Here is a 15,870-nt window from a genome sequence, read left to right as displayed (position 1 = left end):
AGAGAGCTGTTGTTGTGACCCTTCATTCACACTCTTTTTCTTTACCTTCAATAGTATGCTTGACCTCTCTCTCCCCTATGCGGTCAACGGTTCCCAACCCCTCACTGCTGTCCATCGTGGCCGTACATGTATTTGTAGTCCCGTAGTGGTCAGTCACAGGTAAGAAAAGGTAGGTGCACGGTCAACCGCCTTCAAACAATCAGTTTTAAGCCCCAAAGGATCGCGAAAGTGCAAAATGGTGAGGCCGGGTTGTCTTGGTTCGCGTAGCGTATGGGCGTTAGAGATCCTTCGGCAATTTGAAATCGTATTCCGAAGATGCCGACTTGGCTTCTGGTGTAGAACATTATAAAAATCTAACAATTGAACCATCTGAAAGGACTGATACACGGCGATGATTATCATGATCATGATGATGACAACGTTGACGATGACAATGAGAACGACTTCAACGACGATGAAAACGATAATGATGATGATAGCCACAATGACGAGGACAACAATTATCATGTCACGAAGATGAGCACGAAAGACCAAAACAACACAAAAACGACGACGGTGACGACAATGGCATCGACGACGACGACGACGCTTGATTACTCGGATATCGTTGATTACGCGGATATCGTGGGTCTGGGAGAGGGTATACGCTCCTCAACAGTTGACAACTAGATACACTTTGCTGGCTGTGCTCCATTTGTTAATCTGAGTGTATGCGGCATTGTTATCTGTAATTTTCTGAATAAACATGTTTAAACCAACTAGAAAGGCCATCTTTCCAGTTTTGAAAATAAAGACGCGGAGAGCTTGACCAGAAGGCCATCACCAACGCTGAGCTAACTTGGGGTCGGCAGCGGCCACGGTCAATGAAGATATGACCGGCGAGTTGACCATGGTTGTGGGACTGACCTCTCAGTGCGCGGTCAAGCATTCATCGGTTACGTCGACGGAGGATTGACCTCTTCTTAGTTGAATGGCTGTGATAAAAATACTGACCGATGTCTCTCTCTCTCTTTGTGTCTCATTCTCTCCATCTCTCTCTATCTCCCCTTCTCTCTCTTTGTCTCTCTCTCTCTCTCTCTGTCTGTGTGTGTGTGTCTCTCTCTCGCTGTCCGAGTATGTCTCTCTCCCTCTCTCTGTGTGTCTCTGTCTCTCTCTCTGTGTCTCTCTCTGTCTCTGTGTCTCTCTGTGTGTCTTTCTCTCTCTCTCTCTCTCTGTCTCTCTCACTCTCCGTCTCTCACTCTCTGTCTCTCTCTCTGTGTCTCTCTCTGTGTGTCTTTCTCTCTCTCTCTGTCTCTCTCTCTGTCTCTCTCTCTCTGTCTCTCTCTGTCTCTCTCACTCTCCGTCTCTCACTCTCTGTCTCTCTCTCTCTGTGTGTCTCTCTCTCTCTCTGTCTGTGTGTGTGTGTGTCTCTCTCTCTCTCTCTCTCTGTCTCTCTCTCTCTCTGTCTCTCTCTGTCTCTCTCTCTCTCTGTCTCTCTCACTCTCCGTCTCTCACTCTCTGTCTCTCTCTCTGTGTCTCTCTCTCTGTGTCTCTCTCTCTCCCTGCCTCTTTTTATTGTAAGTGCGCGTGTGTGTTAGTGCGCCTATTGGCCACAAGAGCGTTCACAGATTTAACAGTAAGTTTTCAAACGTGAAAGAAATGTGTCAAGAACTAGTCACAGTCAAGCATGTCAATTTAACCGCTTAGACCGGTCCAAGACTGCGACCCTTTGTTTTCGTGGTTGTGACCATGTCACGACTGACACCACTGTAACAATGTTGACCTGTATTCAATGCTTAGGTCCAGCTCAGCACCGCGACTTCAAACTTGACTTTCGGCGTCAATGGCGGTTTTGAATACACAAAACAAACCTTTAAAAATCAAACAGAAAAGTAAACCAAGCCGGTCGATCTTTGGCAGTTTCCGAGTTTGAAATTATTTACATGTAAGGTCTGTCACTGTGATGGGTTTTGAAAGAGTTGCGCCCCTTCGAAACAACGAGGCAAGCATTGCCACGTGTCACTGCAAGAGACGGCGAGCGATCATGGACATCACAGTGAGAACTGATGAGCTCCGAATGTATATGTTCTACAATGTCCGCTCAATATGATGCTTTTGTTGTCGTTGAAAACATGCACATCGGGGCTCGTATTTCACTGCCACCACTGATAATCGCATGCTCCTACAGATCAGTCATCACGCGTACGTGCCAAAAGTCTTTTCACAGCCCATAAAACTCTCGACAGAGTTATTTCCGGAAATAGTCCATTAGAACAGAGCACCAACCGCTGCACTGACCGTTGAACGTAGTAAAGATCAAGGCCAGTGTCGCGTCCTGATATGTAAGTCCAAGCACCGACGCAAGCAGAAGACCTTGACACACATGCAACGTTCTGAATTCAAAGGAAAACTGACCTTGTCCCTTTCTTAGTTCCTTTAATCGCTTGATACTAGTGTGTGTGGTGCTTCTGTGATTAAATCACAATCATTGACATCATTATTACATTGCTCACAGTTTAAACGTGTACTCTCCGGTGATTTTCATACAATACATGTAGAATAGATGATCCACATTCATTAATAGCTATCGGTAGATGAGACTGTGATATTTTCAGTCACAATGTCGAGAAAGGTGGAATCATATATATACTGTTCAAAAAAAGAAACGCATAGTTGCTACTTGCCAAATTTGTTTTATTTTTTGAAAAAATTAACAGAAAATCCAATATTTAGATTATTTGTTTGAAATTTGGTATGGACACAGTTGAATGCACACACAGTTCATTTGCATCTTCAAATCAATCAGTCAATCAATACGATTGGGTGCCGAGGCTGTCAAGTCAGTAGGGGGTGTGACTGCCTTGAGCAGCAACAACTGCCCGGCACCTTCTGGGCATGGACTGGATCAGATGCCGGATATCTTGCTGTGGGATGGTGTCCCACTCCTCCTGAAGTGCCTGCAATAGATCGCGGTGATTTGCCGGCGCTTCTTCTCGCCTGCGCACACGTCTGTCCAATTCATCCCAGAGGTGTTCTATCGGGTTCATGTCTGGCGACATGGATGGCCAGGGAAGCACCTGGACATGGTGGTCGGTGAGGAACTGGGTGGTGAGTCGTGCTGTGTGCGGGCGAGCGTTGTCCTGCTGGAATATGGCATCCTGGTCAGCCAGAAGAGGAATTAAGGGCGTGTGGGCGCAGAATTTCCTCCACGTATCGCTGGGCAGTTATGCGCCCTTGGACGTGCACCAGGGTGCTCCTTCCAGCGGTATTGATCGCCCCCCACACCATGACGCCTCCACCACCATGAACGGGTGCCTCATCCACACAGTTGGGCGCGTAACGTTCGTTTACTCTCCGGTAGACCCTCCTCCGACCATCATGTTGCTGGAGCAGGAAGTAGGACTCGTCGCTGAACCACACGTGTCTCCAGTGATTCCGGACGGTCCAGCGAAGGTGCTGGTTGCCCCACTGCACTCGGTTCTGGCGATGGCGGTGGGTGAGGACAGCTCCTCTGTGAGGTCTGCGAGCTCTCAAACCAGCTTCATGCAGGCGGTTTCGCACGGTCTGGTCCGATAATCGATGTGGCCCGGGGAGAGCCTGGACAGAAGATGAGGCCGACAGGAAACGATTACGGAGGTGGCGGAGCCGTATGAAGCGGTCGTGAGCAGCAGTTGTCGCCCTTGGTCTTCCCGCTCGTGGCAAGTCAGCAACGGAGCCAGTGGCTTGAAACCTGACCCACAGTCTACTGGTGGTGCTCTGGGACACGTGGAAGTGCCTGGCGATTGCACTTTGACTTTGGCCTGCTTGTAAACGACCCAATGCAATTTGGCGGTCTTCTCTGCTCAATCGGGCCATCTTTCGTCGCTGAATTGTCGTCTGATTTCTTTGTGGCGAACAATCCGCTTTTATGGGTTTTGGAAGACATGGTGAGAGCTCAATATTCCCCGAGTTTCACGAGATTACACTGAAGCATGACGAGTGGTCATGCCAAATGAGCAATTTTGACATTGTAGCCACTGATAACGCATGCGTCACGTGCAGAGCTCACTTGTGGCAATGGACGAAAGGTCGACGACCAGATAAACATTTTCTGCAGTTTGGTGGATATCCTTGTAGCCATATAACTAAATTAACCAAATATTACAAGCTATGCGTTTCTTTTTTTGAACAGTATATATATCAGATCGAGAAGGGGCGCAATTCAGTGTGCGACCGGCAGTGTCGGCAGTTATCGCCTGAAACTGCATGGCAATTGTCCTTGTTTTTATAGACGTGAGCCGAGATCTGATATGATTATGCCTTTGGAGACATTGTGACTGACACTTATCTATTAATTAGACAAGAAAACCAGCCTTTTTATATTTAGTCAAGTTTTGACTAAATATTTTAACATCGAGGGGGAATCGAAACGAGGGTCGTGGTGTATGTGCGTGCGTGCGTGTGTGTGTGTGTGTGTGTGTGTGTGTGTGTGTAGAGCGATTCAGACTAAACTACTGGACCGATCTTTATGAAATTTGACATGAGAGTTCCTGGGTATGAAATCCCCGAACGTTTTTTTCATTTTTTTTGATAAATGTCTTTGATGACGTCATATCCGGCTTTTCGTGAAAGTTGAGGCGGCACTGTCACGCCCTCATTTTTCAACCAAATTGGTTCAAATTTTGGTCAAGTAATCTTCGACGAAGCCCGGGGTTCGGTATTGCATTTCAGCTTGGTGGCTTAAAAATTAATTAATGACTTTGGTCATTAAAAATCGGAAAATTGTAAAAAAAAATAAAAATTTATAAAACGATCCAAATTTACGTTTATCTTATTCTCCATCATTTGCTGATTCCAAAAACATATAAATATGTTATATTCGGATTAAAAACAAGCTCTGAAAATTAAATATATAAAAATTATTATCAAAATTAAATTGTCCAAATCAATTTAAAAACACTTTCATCTTATTCCTTGTCGGTTCCTGATTCCAAAAACATATAGATATGATATGTTTGGATTAAAAACACGCTCAGAAAGTTAAAACAAAGAGAGGTACAGAAAAGCGTGCTATCCTTCTTAGCGCAACTACTACCCCGCTCTTCTTGTCAATTTCACTGCCTTTGCCATGAGCGGTGGACTGACGATGCTACGAGTATACGGTCTTGCTGAAAAATGGCATTGCGTTCAGTTTCATTCTGTGAGTTCGACAGCTACTTGACTAAATATTGTATATTCGCCTTACGCGACTTGTTTATATTTAGTCAAGTTTTGACTAAATATTTTAACATCGAGGGGGAATCGAAACGAGGGTCGTGGTGTATGTGCGTATGTGTGTGTGTGCGTGCGTGTGTGTGTGTGTGTGTGTAGAGCGATTCAGACTAAACTACAGGACCGATCTTTATGAAATTTGACATGAGAGTTCCTGGGTATGAAATCTCGGAACGTTTTTTTCATTTTTTTGATAAATGTCTTTGATGACGTCATATCCGGCTTTTCGTGAAAGTTGAGGCGGCACTGTCACGCCCTCATTTTTCAACCAAATTGGTTGAAATTTTGGTCAAGTACTCTTCGACGAAGCCCGGGGTTTGGTATTGCATTTCAGCTTGGTGGCTTAAAAATTAATTAATGACTTTGGTCATTAAAAATCTGAAAATTGTAAAAAAAAATAAAAAATTATAAAACGATCCAAATTTACGTTTATCTTATTCTCCATCATTTGCTGATTCCAAAAACATATAAATATGTTATATTCAGATTAAAAACAAGCTCTGAAAATTAAATATATAAAAATTATTATCAATTTTTTTTTTTCGAAATCAATTTAAAAACACTTTCATCTTATTCCTTGTCGGTTCCTGATTCCAAAAATATATAGATATGATATGTTTGGATTAAAAACACGCTCAGAAAGTTAAAACGAAGAGAGGTACAGAAAAGCGTGCTATGCAGCATAGCGTAACCACTACCCCGCTCTTCTTGTCAATTTCACTGCCTATGCCGTGAGCGGTGGACCACGAGTATACGGTCTTGCTGCGTTGCATTGCGTTCAGTTTCATTCTGTGAGTTCGACAGCTACTTGACTAAATATTGTATTTTCGCCTTACGCGACTTGTTTTTAATCCTTGTTTGACATCTTTACATGTTACATCGTCTGTCTGTATCACTAAAAATGTACACTAGACATTTCTTTATCGTTATATCATCGGGGATAGTGTTAAAGCACCTGTGTTAGTTGATCTGGTAGTACTTGAGGTTTTGTGCCTTTGCTTTTCATCGGTGTATGCCATAGTTTATTCATTTAAAGGCCTGGGCCCCGAGTATGATATGAAGGAACAAGAATGGCAATTTATTGGAACGTTTGATTCATGACAAAAGAAAACGTTAAATATAGGTTTAAACACATTGAGCGTTCCAATAGCTAACCATTCTTATTTTTCTATTCTGAATTTTGGAACGTTGGCAGTCCATCTGATTTTGGATTCCGGATATGAAGGGGTGTACTGATATCAATCAACATTCTTTTACCAATTTATTTATAAATCAATGGGTGGTTTTTTTTCTCCACAGTGTGCTTGTGACCTACCTCAAGGCTCTCTTACTGTCCTCTGCGCTACCGGGGGTCCTGACCCTGTTGTCATGGTTACTATGGTTGATGTACTACGCTACTTTCCGTAGCAACGCCTCCCAGCTCCCCCTCCCTCCAGGCAGCATGGGACTGCCCCTCATCGGGGAAACCATCACTCTCTTCTTACTGGTCAGTGTGTGTGTTTGTGTGTGTGTGTGTGTGTGTGTTTGTGTTTGTGCGTGTTTATATCATGTGTATTTCCAAGCGTTTTGGAATAGTTGCGTCCTACACAGCGAGCAAAACAATAACAAAATGGTCGACCAGTTAAACCCAGCAATCGCAGCAAATAATTGACTCCGAGCCACGATTAACTGGCAATGGTCTGCAATGATCGATGAGCACGCGTGTAACACAAACTCACGTGACCTCAAGCAAAACTCACGTGACCTCAGACAAAACACGTTGTCTGCATGTTGATCACTCGATGCAAGCGATCACTGCCGCAACAATTTGTAAACTTACATGTGTATATTTTTGATAGTAATTGGGTCATATCGAGCGGACACTGCATGCCATTAACATCGGAGTCAGCGAGTTATTCGCTGCGTGGATTGCTGGTTTTAACTTGTCGACCACGTGTTATTGTTTGAATCCATTGTCTCAATTGTCAATTGATTGTGGGACGCAATTCTTCCACAACGCTTGAAGTAATTTCTCGAAAACGTCCATTCATTACCCCCTCTAGATGATCTTCTAAATAGCTCCTATAGTGCCTAAACACACCAGAATCTATGCTATGCTAACGTGGTTTTTCTGTCCCCAGACCTAGTGTCTATTTGGGACATGAAGTGGTTATATGCTAGGACCAGAATCTGATTTTCATTGTGTGTTTTATTCCCCCAGGGCGCCACGTTCTACAAGAAGCGACGCAAGTTGTACGGGGACGTGTTCAAGACACACCTGATGGGCCGTCCCATTGTCCGTGTGGCGGGAGCCAGCAATGTCCGAAAGGTCCTCATGGGTGAAAACACGCTGGTTACCTCCTTCTGGCCTGCCTCCGTCCGCCTCATGTTGGGTAGGTATCTGCTGCTAATAGTCATGTTCGGAAATAACTTTGTCGGGTTTGTATAGGTTGTGAAAGAGTGATTACTCTTGCTTTTACTGAGTCAAAGTTTCCGACGTGACGTTATAGGCCATATGTGACCCTCCACCACGGAATGAGTCGCATGTCACCTTTGCATGGTTTTCATATTTTTACATTTAAAATGATTTTCCTAAAGAGTTTTTTATGCTCTATCCAGTGGTGAAAACCGTTTTAGAAAAGAGCGAAAACTGTTTGAGTTATAAGCCTGTGATTAAGGTGACCGTCACACTGTTACCAGACACTCCCCGGACTTATAATATTAAGCCTAGCGCAGAACCACGCGAGGTGACATGCGACTTATTTTGTGGTGGAGGGTGACATTTGTGAGGGGTGTGTCTGAAGCACGTGGACAAGGAGCGCTGTTCATAGGGCTTTATTTCTGCTACTTTAGCTGCAGGCAATTTTTGGCACCTATCCTTTCCCTACTGCAGAGGTAACACAGCAGCTAGCCGCGCTCTCAGTGCTATGCACTGAACAGGCCAATCTCCCAGTATAGCGCGCAACCAGTTGTGTTTAACTGGCAAGCGAGCTTAACAGTGTGCTGGCTGCAGCTGTTGGTAGCCAAACTATTATCTCTGCTGGGCTATTTTTAACTCACACTAAAACACAAGCTAGGAACAGCCGGGGAGCACGTGTTGAAAGTTTGCCTCACTAAAAGCAAGAGTATTCACTCTTTCACAACCCACACAAACCAGACGAGTTATTTCCTGAGTTCATCTTTTCAGAGATTAATATTAACGGGCAAGCTGAAACCTATGAAGTTGATGATTAGGTATCCTGAGTCAACCGTAGTTGAATACGTACATGTGGATCCTGCCCTGGTGACCACCTCTCTTTAGCGGCCACCTGCCCATGACAAGCACCCCAACACAATCTCTGTTAGTTTTTGTTCTTGTTATTTCCACCCTAGGAGACAAACATGTGTTTCTGCCACACTGAAATTTCTCTGTATGAGATAATAAAGTATTCGTATTCGTATTCGTATTCGTATATATAGGTGCTTATGACAATTGCCTCATCCATGTGGTACTCTACAACTCTACAGTTAGAGCAGACATATTTTTACCAGTAATGATTATACTTACCTCCATCTCATCTCTCGTCTTTTTTCATTTCTCCAGGAACCAACACCATCTCTATGTCCACGGGAAACAAGCACAAGTTCCTGCGCAAGGGCGTGTCCAAGGCATTCAACCATGACGCCCTGTCTTCCTACGTCTCCGTCATGCAGCAGATGACGCGTGACGCCATCCAACGCTGGTGTGACACGGCGTACGTCAGAGGGTACCGAGAGTGTCAGACCTTGACCTTCAGCATTGCCTGTCGCACGCTCTTGGGCTTGGGTCAGTCGTCCACTGCCGGTCACTCTAATCTGGGCGCGGCGAGGGCGGAGGTGGATAAATTCCTGGACGTCTTCGAGACGTGGACCCACAACCTGTTCTCCTTGCCCATCAACCTGCCTGGCTGCGGATTGTCTAGGGTAAGTGATGAGTTACCATTTGGTGGAGTTTGATAACTTTAGGCGCGCTACTTCTCGTGAAAACAAGCTTTGAGTCCTCCTGTGTGACCCTATACTTGTTAATCCCTTACAGTTTCAGGAATAAATCGTCCAGCTCTGTTACTTGGCGGTGTCCTCCCCTTATATCAAATGCACACTGATTTCTGTGAAATCCTGTCGGTTCACCATCTCAGATATATATAGCCATACTTTTACCTGGGATCAGACAATCCCTCCACTTGGACACGGCACAAAAATCAACACCATGGCTGCTTGCTGCGGTCAGTTGGAACTTTGTTTATTTATTTATTTTTTATTTATTTGGTGTTTAACGTCGTTTTCAACCACGAAGGTTATATCGCGACGGGGAAAGGGGTGGGGGGGAGATGGGATAGAGCCACTTGTTAATTGTTTCTTGTTCACAAAAGCATTAATCAAAAAATTGCTCCAGGGGCTTGCAACGTAGTACAATATAATTATTACCTTACTGGGAGAATGCAAGTTTCCAGTACAAAGGACTTAACATTTCTTACATACTGCTTGACTAAAATCTGTACAAACATTGACTATATTCTATACAAGAAACACTTAACAAGGGTAAAAGGAGAAACAGAATCCGTTAGTCGCCTCTTACGACATGCTGGGGAGCATCGGGTAAATTCTTCCCCCCAACCCGCGGGGGGTGGAACTTTGTTGATGACTTGAGTTCTTACAACATCACAAATGGCTTACACGAAATCCGGCAATTGATCAAAATGACCGGCACGGTTGGCCTAGTGGTAAGGCGTCCGCCCCGTGATCGGGAGGTCGTGGGTTCGAACCCCGGCCGGGTCATACCGAAGACTTTAAAATTGGCAATCTAGTGGCTGCTCCGCCTGGCGTCTGGCATTATGGGGTTAGTGCTAGGACTGGTTGGTCCGGTGTCAGAATAATGAGACTGGGTGAGACATGAAGCCTGTGTTGCGACTTCTGTCTTGTGTGTGGCGCACGTTATATGTCAAAGCAGCACCGCCCTGATATAACCCTTCGTGCAAAAAAAAAAAAAAAAAAAAAAAAAAAAAAATGGATCAAATATTTCTTGTGTGCACAGAGAGCACCCAGGTTGTTCATTTCGTTAAGTATCCAAGTGAAGGAATGGTCTTATCCCATGTAACAGTATGGCCAGATCTGACAGTAAGCCGACATGTTTTCACGGAAAGGAGTGTATGCCTTTGATATAAGGGGTCGTCCAATGAGAGGACACCTCCAAGTCTTCTTCTTCTGTTCTTCTGCGTTCGTGGGCTGAAACTCCCACGTACACTCGTGTTTTTTGCACGAGTGGAATTTTACGTGTATGACCGTTTTTACCCCGCCATTAAGGCAGCCATACGCCGCTTTCGGAGGAAGCATGCTGGATATGTTCGTGTTTCTATAACCCACCGAACTCTGACATGGATTACAGGATCTTTTCCGTGCGCACTTGGTCTTGTGCTTGCGTGTACACACGAAGGGGGATAAGCCACTGGCAGGTCTGCACATAAGTTGACCTGGGAGATCAGAAAAATCTCCACACTTAACCCACCAGGCGGCCGCGACCGGGATTCGAACCCTCGACCTTCCGATTAAGAGGCCGACGTCTTACCACCCCGCCACAGCGCCCGTCGACACCTCCAAGTAACAGAGCTGGACGCTGTGACTGCATGGACTTCAACGATGAATTTGCTTTTGTACTCCTGTTCTTTTTGTGTCTTAATGCTGTATTTTGGTTTTGTACATGTGTATAGCAATGTCATTGTAAAGCGCTTAGAGCTTCTAGGTAAGCGCTCTATAAGTTTCCATTATTATTATTATTATTATTATTCATTCTTAACATTTTAAGGGCTTCACAGGCATTAGGTCACACAGGAGGACTCTAAGCATTCTTGTCTTATGATTAACTTCTGTTGTCATTAATTTTTGTCCTTATTTACGTCTTGTGTTCAATGTGAAGGCTTCCCGAAGAGAGAACGTATGAGGACGCCTCTGTGATCACTAGTTTTACTGATTAAGACTAGAGGAGAATATCTTATGTTCTCTGCAGACTTTTCAACCCAGTTAAATTAACCTTGTTACACAATTTTCAACACATCTATATCTGCAGATAAAACATTTAAGAAAAAAGAAAGAACGCCAAGAAAAACATTTTTTCTATTGAAAAAACACCCAACAACAGCCAATACAACTTCAGAACCAGAACACCTGAGTTCTCCTTCTTGGGAATAGTTGTCAGATAAACGTATTTAAGGTACACGTATCATTTCTGTTTTGTTGACAACAAAATGACGCTTCTATCACAAATACCCTACATATTTTTTTCTTTGTTTTTTTGCAGGGGTTGCGAGCCCGGAAAGTGCTACTGGACAAGGTAGAAGAAATCATACGTACCAAAGAGCGCGAAGAGATTACGACGAGAGACGCGCTGTCACTGATGATGCGCTTGGGAGGAGACGAGGGAAAGCTGTCTATGGAGGAACTGAAAGAAGTGTGCCTGGAACTCTTGTTCGCTGGACACGCCACTGTGGCCAGTGCTTCCACCTTACTCCTCTACTTTCTGGGCAGGTCAGTAGATTTGGTTTTAAGTGTGTTTTAACACAATCTTATTTTCGTTTCATTTTGTGTGTGTGGTCATTTTATATGTACCACTGCAGTGAACACTAGATGTTAATTGTCCTTCAAAATATTATTTGACAAAGACGTGATTTTTTGCTAACTATTTGATAATTGTTTGGTCTAACGTGATGACATTTTTATTGCAATAAGATAAGTTCTTGTGCTTTTTTAAAAATGTTGTTGACCAAACGTCACATGATCGTTTTTCCATACGATGAACGCGTGCGACCTGCTTTTGGAAAGTTTTGAAAACCTCCCTAAAGCTCGCCTAAGATGTTACATTTCAGCTGATTACCTGGTGAAATCCCCGATAGGCTTAGAGGACGAGGACGTCAAAACTAATCCCATGTCCGCACAAAACGTGACGCGTGAGCTGTCGTTGCAACAGTCAGTAAAACCATTCCGGTCTCTTTCAAACATTTGTTATACCTCTGTGCCACTAGGAATCCACGGGTGGTCAGGCGCATCCAGAGAGAACTGGAGGAACATGGGCTGAAGGACACCAACCAGAACGATGACCTGACCGTTCACGCACTTTCCAGGTTGACCTACGTTGATCACGTGGTCAAAGAGTCGTTGCGTCTTGCGCCCCCTGTCGGAGCTGGGTTCCGGGTGGCGCTCAAGACGTTTGAAATGGATGTGAGTTTATTGTCCGTTTTGTCAAATTGAAAGTTTAAAAACAAAATCTTGGTTTTGCTCAAAATAGTCGACTGCACCTGTTTAACTAGGGGGTCCTTAACGTCCTCACAGGACATTTCCTTTGAGGGACATGAGATGGTGATACGCACCTGCTCGAAAACTAAAGAGCATTTGTAGTGAATTGGTGTAACGATCGTCTCAGAACGCTGGAGGAGGGATGGCAAGATGTGTGGTGCAAATAATCAGAAATGTTGACATAGAGCTTGGTGAGGTAAACGGAACAAATTGATGTTGATTTTTGTTGTTGAGAGAGAGTGAGAGAGAGCGAGAGAAAGAGAGAGAGAAAGAGAGAGAGAGAGAGAGAGAGAGAGACAGACAGACAGACAGACAGACAGACAAAGAGCAAAATACACAGACAAACAAACACACATAACTTGTCAAAATGTAAACACTTCCACCCTATGACCGCAAACCTTTCTTTTCCAAAAGGGATATCAGGTGCCCAAAGACTGGACCGTTGTCTACAGTATTCGCGAGACGCAGGCCTTTTCGGAACTCTTCACGGACTCGGACAGGTTCGAACCCGAGCGCTGGGAGACGATAGGGCAATCCGCAGACGACGAGAAGGAGGACTTCCACTTCCTCCCGTTCAGCCGGGGAGCGCGTGGCTGCGTGGGTAAGGAGTATGCGAAGCTGCTGCTGAAGATCTTCGTTGTGGAGACGTGCAGGACCTGCCACTGGCGTCTGCTGAACGAGGATGTCGAGCTGAAGATGATCCCCTTGCCTCAGCCTGCTGACGGTCTGCCCTTGCACGTCACACACCTGCTGCCTGCCCAGGTCAGACCCAGAGCTGCGACAGTCTGACTTCCTCTTCCTTCGCACGGTGCTCTTGAACACCAGACTGATGCTGTATCTCTCAGAACGCTTGATCCTAGATCGATCTCAAAAGATACAGTTGCTATATCCCTTACCGACCGATCCTATGTCGATCAAAAGACAAATTGATGACACAGTCTGAATTCTTCGTGCATGTATTTGTTGAACGCCAGAAGTGATGCTGTATCTCTCAGAACGCTCGATCCTAGATCGACCAAACGATCCGTTGTTGACACAGTTACACTTCGTCTTCGTTCAAACACAAACACCAGAACTGATGCCGATACTGTTGCAGTATCCCTTACCGACCGATCCTAGGTCGATCAAAAGACAAATTGATGGCACAGTCTGACTTCTACGTTCATGTATTTGTTGAACGTCAGAAGTGATGCTGTATCTCTCAGAACGCTCGATCCTAGATCGATCAAAAGACTCATTGCTGACACAGTTTGATGTGTGTGTTCGTTTTCGTTAGCGGCCTCCTTTTATATTCCTGACTTGATGCTGTATCTTTATGAACCCTTTAAGGTCGGCATGAGAGATAAAGAGCTGCTACAGTTTTAAGTTGTCTTCGCCTTCAGTGTTATTTAGTATCCCTGACCTGATGATTTCGACCCAAAGAAATAAGCCTGCTATAGTGTGGTTTCTTCTTCGTCTTGAGTCCTAGTTAATGCTTATCTTTGAACGAGAGACATGATGTTGTATATCTCATAATGCTCGGCCTAGATCGACCGAAAGACCCAGAGCTGCTTCAGTTTGACTCCGTCTTCATCTTCCGTTCAAGTTTATATCCTTGAACGCAAGACCTGATGCTGATCATCTCAGAACGTTTTAGCCAGGATCGACTGAAAGATTCAACGCTGCTACATTGTGACTTTGTTTTCCTCTTTAGGCTTTGTTTATATCACTGAACGCAAGACCCGATGGTGTTTCTGCCAGAACACCCAGCCTAAATCGACCAAAAGACACATAGCTGGTACATTGTGAGTTCGCCTTCGTCTGCAGACACCTTTTATATATATCATGGACCTGATGCTGTATATTTCTTTGAACGCCCCTACCTCAACCGAAAAAAGTTTGTCATCGTCTTTAGTTTTAGTTGATATCCTTCAACACCAGACGTGATGCTATATGTCAGAAGGCGCCTAGATCGACCGAAAGACCCAGAGTTGGACTTCGTCCAAACGAATAGTGATTCTTTGCGTCATAACTGGCCTCTTAACCTAGCGTTAGCGAGGTTTAGAGGCTGTTGTCTTCGTCCGTAGCCTCCTTTATATTCTTGACCTAATTATGCTGTATCTCTCAGAACTGCAATTGCTCCACCCAAAGACCTCTGGGCTAATACAGTGTGCCTGGCTTTGTGCTCAGTTCCGAGACTTCGAGGAGCGAGAGAATGTTTTGTGACAATCAGATTGAATCTGTTCGCTTCCTGCATGCTTTGAGCCTTGAAAGATGTCCTTGTATTTAAAGTGGCCAGACTAAGACACGACATTGCAAAGCTTTAATTCTAATTAGTTGGTCTTGACCTGGCAATCGAATACACGGTTTCCGTTAAGTGACGTTGCCCGCTGCTCTAATGTAGTATCGGGTTCATGGCTACCTACTTCTTTATTTTTTCCTTTCCTTCCCTCTTTCTTTCTTTCCTTCTTTTGTTATCCTTTTCTGTTAGTCTATCTTTTGGGGATATTGTTTCTGAACAAATATGTGTCTGTCCGCAGCCACTAATCTTTTTAATTTTCACTTATTGATAACGTTTTTGTCGACAATTTCAACTTCATCATACTACTTTGTGTTTCCATATGCAATTGTTCATCTATATTCATGTTGTTATCTTACTCAACAACTTCGCGATTTGTTGAAAACATCACAGCGCTCGGCGTGCTTAATGATACAATGATCAGCTCATTAGCAGGCATTGAAATTGTAACCATACATCATGATTTTATATCAAAATGTACTCCTAACTTTTTCTTCTTTGGCTTTCCAACTTTGCTAATTCTCATGTCTATAGTATATCAACTATTACTCTGATATTTGTTAGGTTGTATGATTTAAATGTTTTGTTTTTGATTGTTTTGTTGTGACATGTCATATTACGCACATTACTGAACAAAACCGGTGAACTATTTTATTTCGTGTATTTCATTTAATAATACAATTGAAATGATGGCATCCTCGATTGACTTGGCTTGTACAGATTTCCGTATTTATTGAGTATTTCCTGAGTCGTAAACTTGAAAGGAGGAGAAGAAGAACGATGTCTGATATGTTATTGTTGTAACTGAAATCAGGACCTTATTTAGTACATGTATCATACAATCGTTTTTGTTGAGCACTATTAAAAGCCCACTCCGCTTCATGACAGCAGTTCGCCTCACTGTCTCAGATATGACCAGGCTTACACATGGGAGAAGACCGGGCCATCCCTCCACGCGGTCACATACCAAAAATCAGCCCACTGACTGCTTGCTGTGGTGATTTGAAATTTTATAATGAAACAATTTAAAAAACAAAAACAAACAGCACTAGAGTGACTTCTCAGAGATAAAAAAAAATACC

The 15,870-nt window shown here is 44.1% G+C and overlaps 1 protein-coding gene across 1 annotated transcript in view; it reads left to right on the top strand.

The window, feature by feature from the left end:
• LOC138981535 (cytochrome P450 26A1-like) overlaps window positions 1-15,668 on the top strand; it is a 21,676-nt gene extending 6,008 nt beyond the window's left edge. Inside the window, exons 3-8 of the mRNA XM_070354482.1 lie at window positions 6,529-6,715; window positions 7,430-7,601; window positions 8,792-9,150; window positions 11,519-11,745; window positions 12,240-12,435; window positions 12,925-15,668. Coding sequence (XP_070210583.1) covers window positions 6,529-6,715; window positions 7,430-7,601; window positions 8,792-9,150; window positions 11,519-11,745; window positions 12,240-12,435; window positions 12,925-13,299 — 1,516 coding nt within the window. The 3' untranslated portion in view covers window positions 13,300-15,668. The remainder of the gene's footprint in view (window positions 1-6,528; window positions 6,716-7,429; window positions 7,602-8,791; window positions 9,151-11,518; window positions 11,746-12,239; window positions 12,436-12,924) is intronic.
• The last annotated feature ends 202 nt before the right edge of the window (window positions 15,669-15,870 follow it).

The sequence above is a fragment of the Littorina saxatilis genome, linkage group LG12, assembly GCF_037325665.1.
Source record: "Littorina saxatilis isolate snail1 linkage group LG12, US_GU_Lsax_2.0, whole genome shotgun sequence".
Taxonomy (NCBI): domain Eukaryota; kingdom Metazoa; phylum Mollusca; class Gastropoda; order Littorinimorpha; family Littorinidae; genus Littorina; species Littorina saxatilis.
Note: the sequence above shows the minus strand (reverse complement) of the source record. Positions and strands in the feature narration are given on the sequence as shown.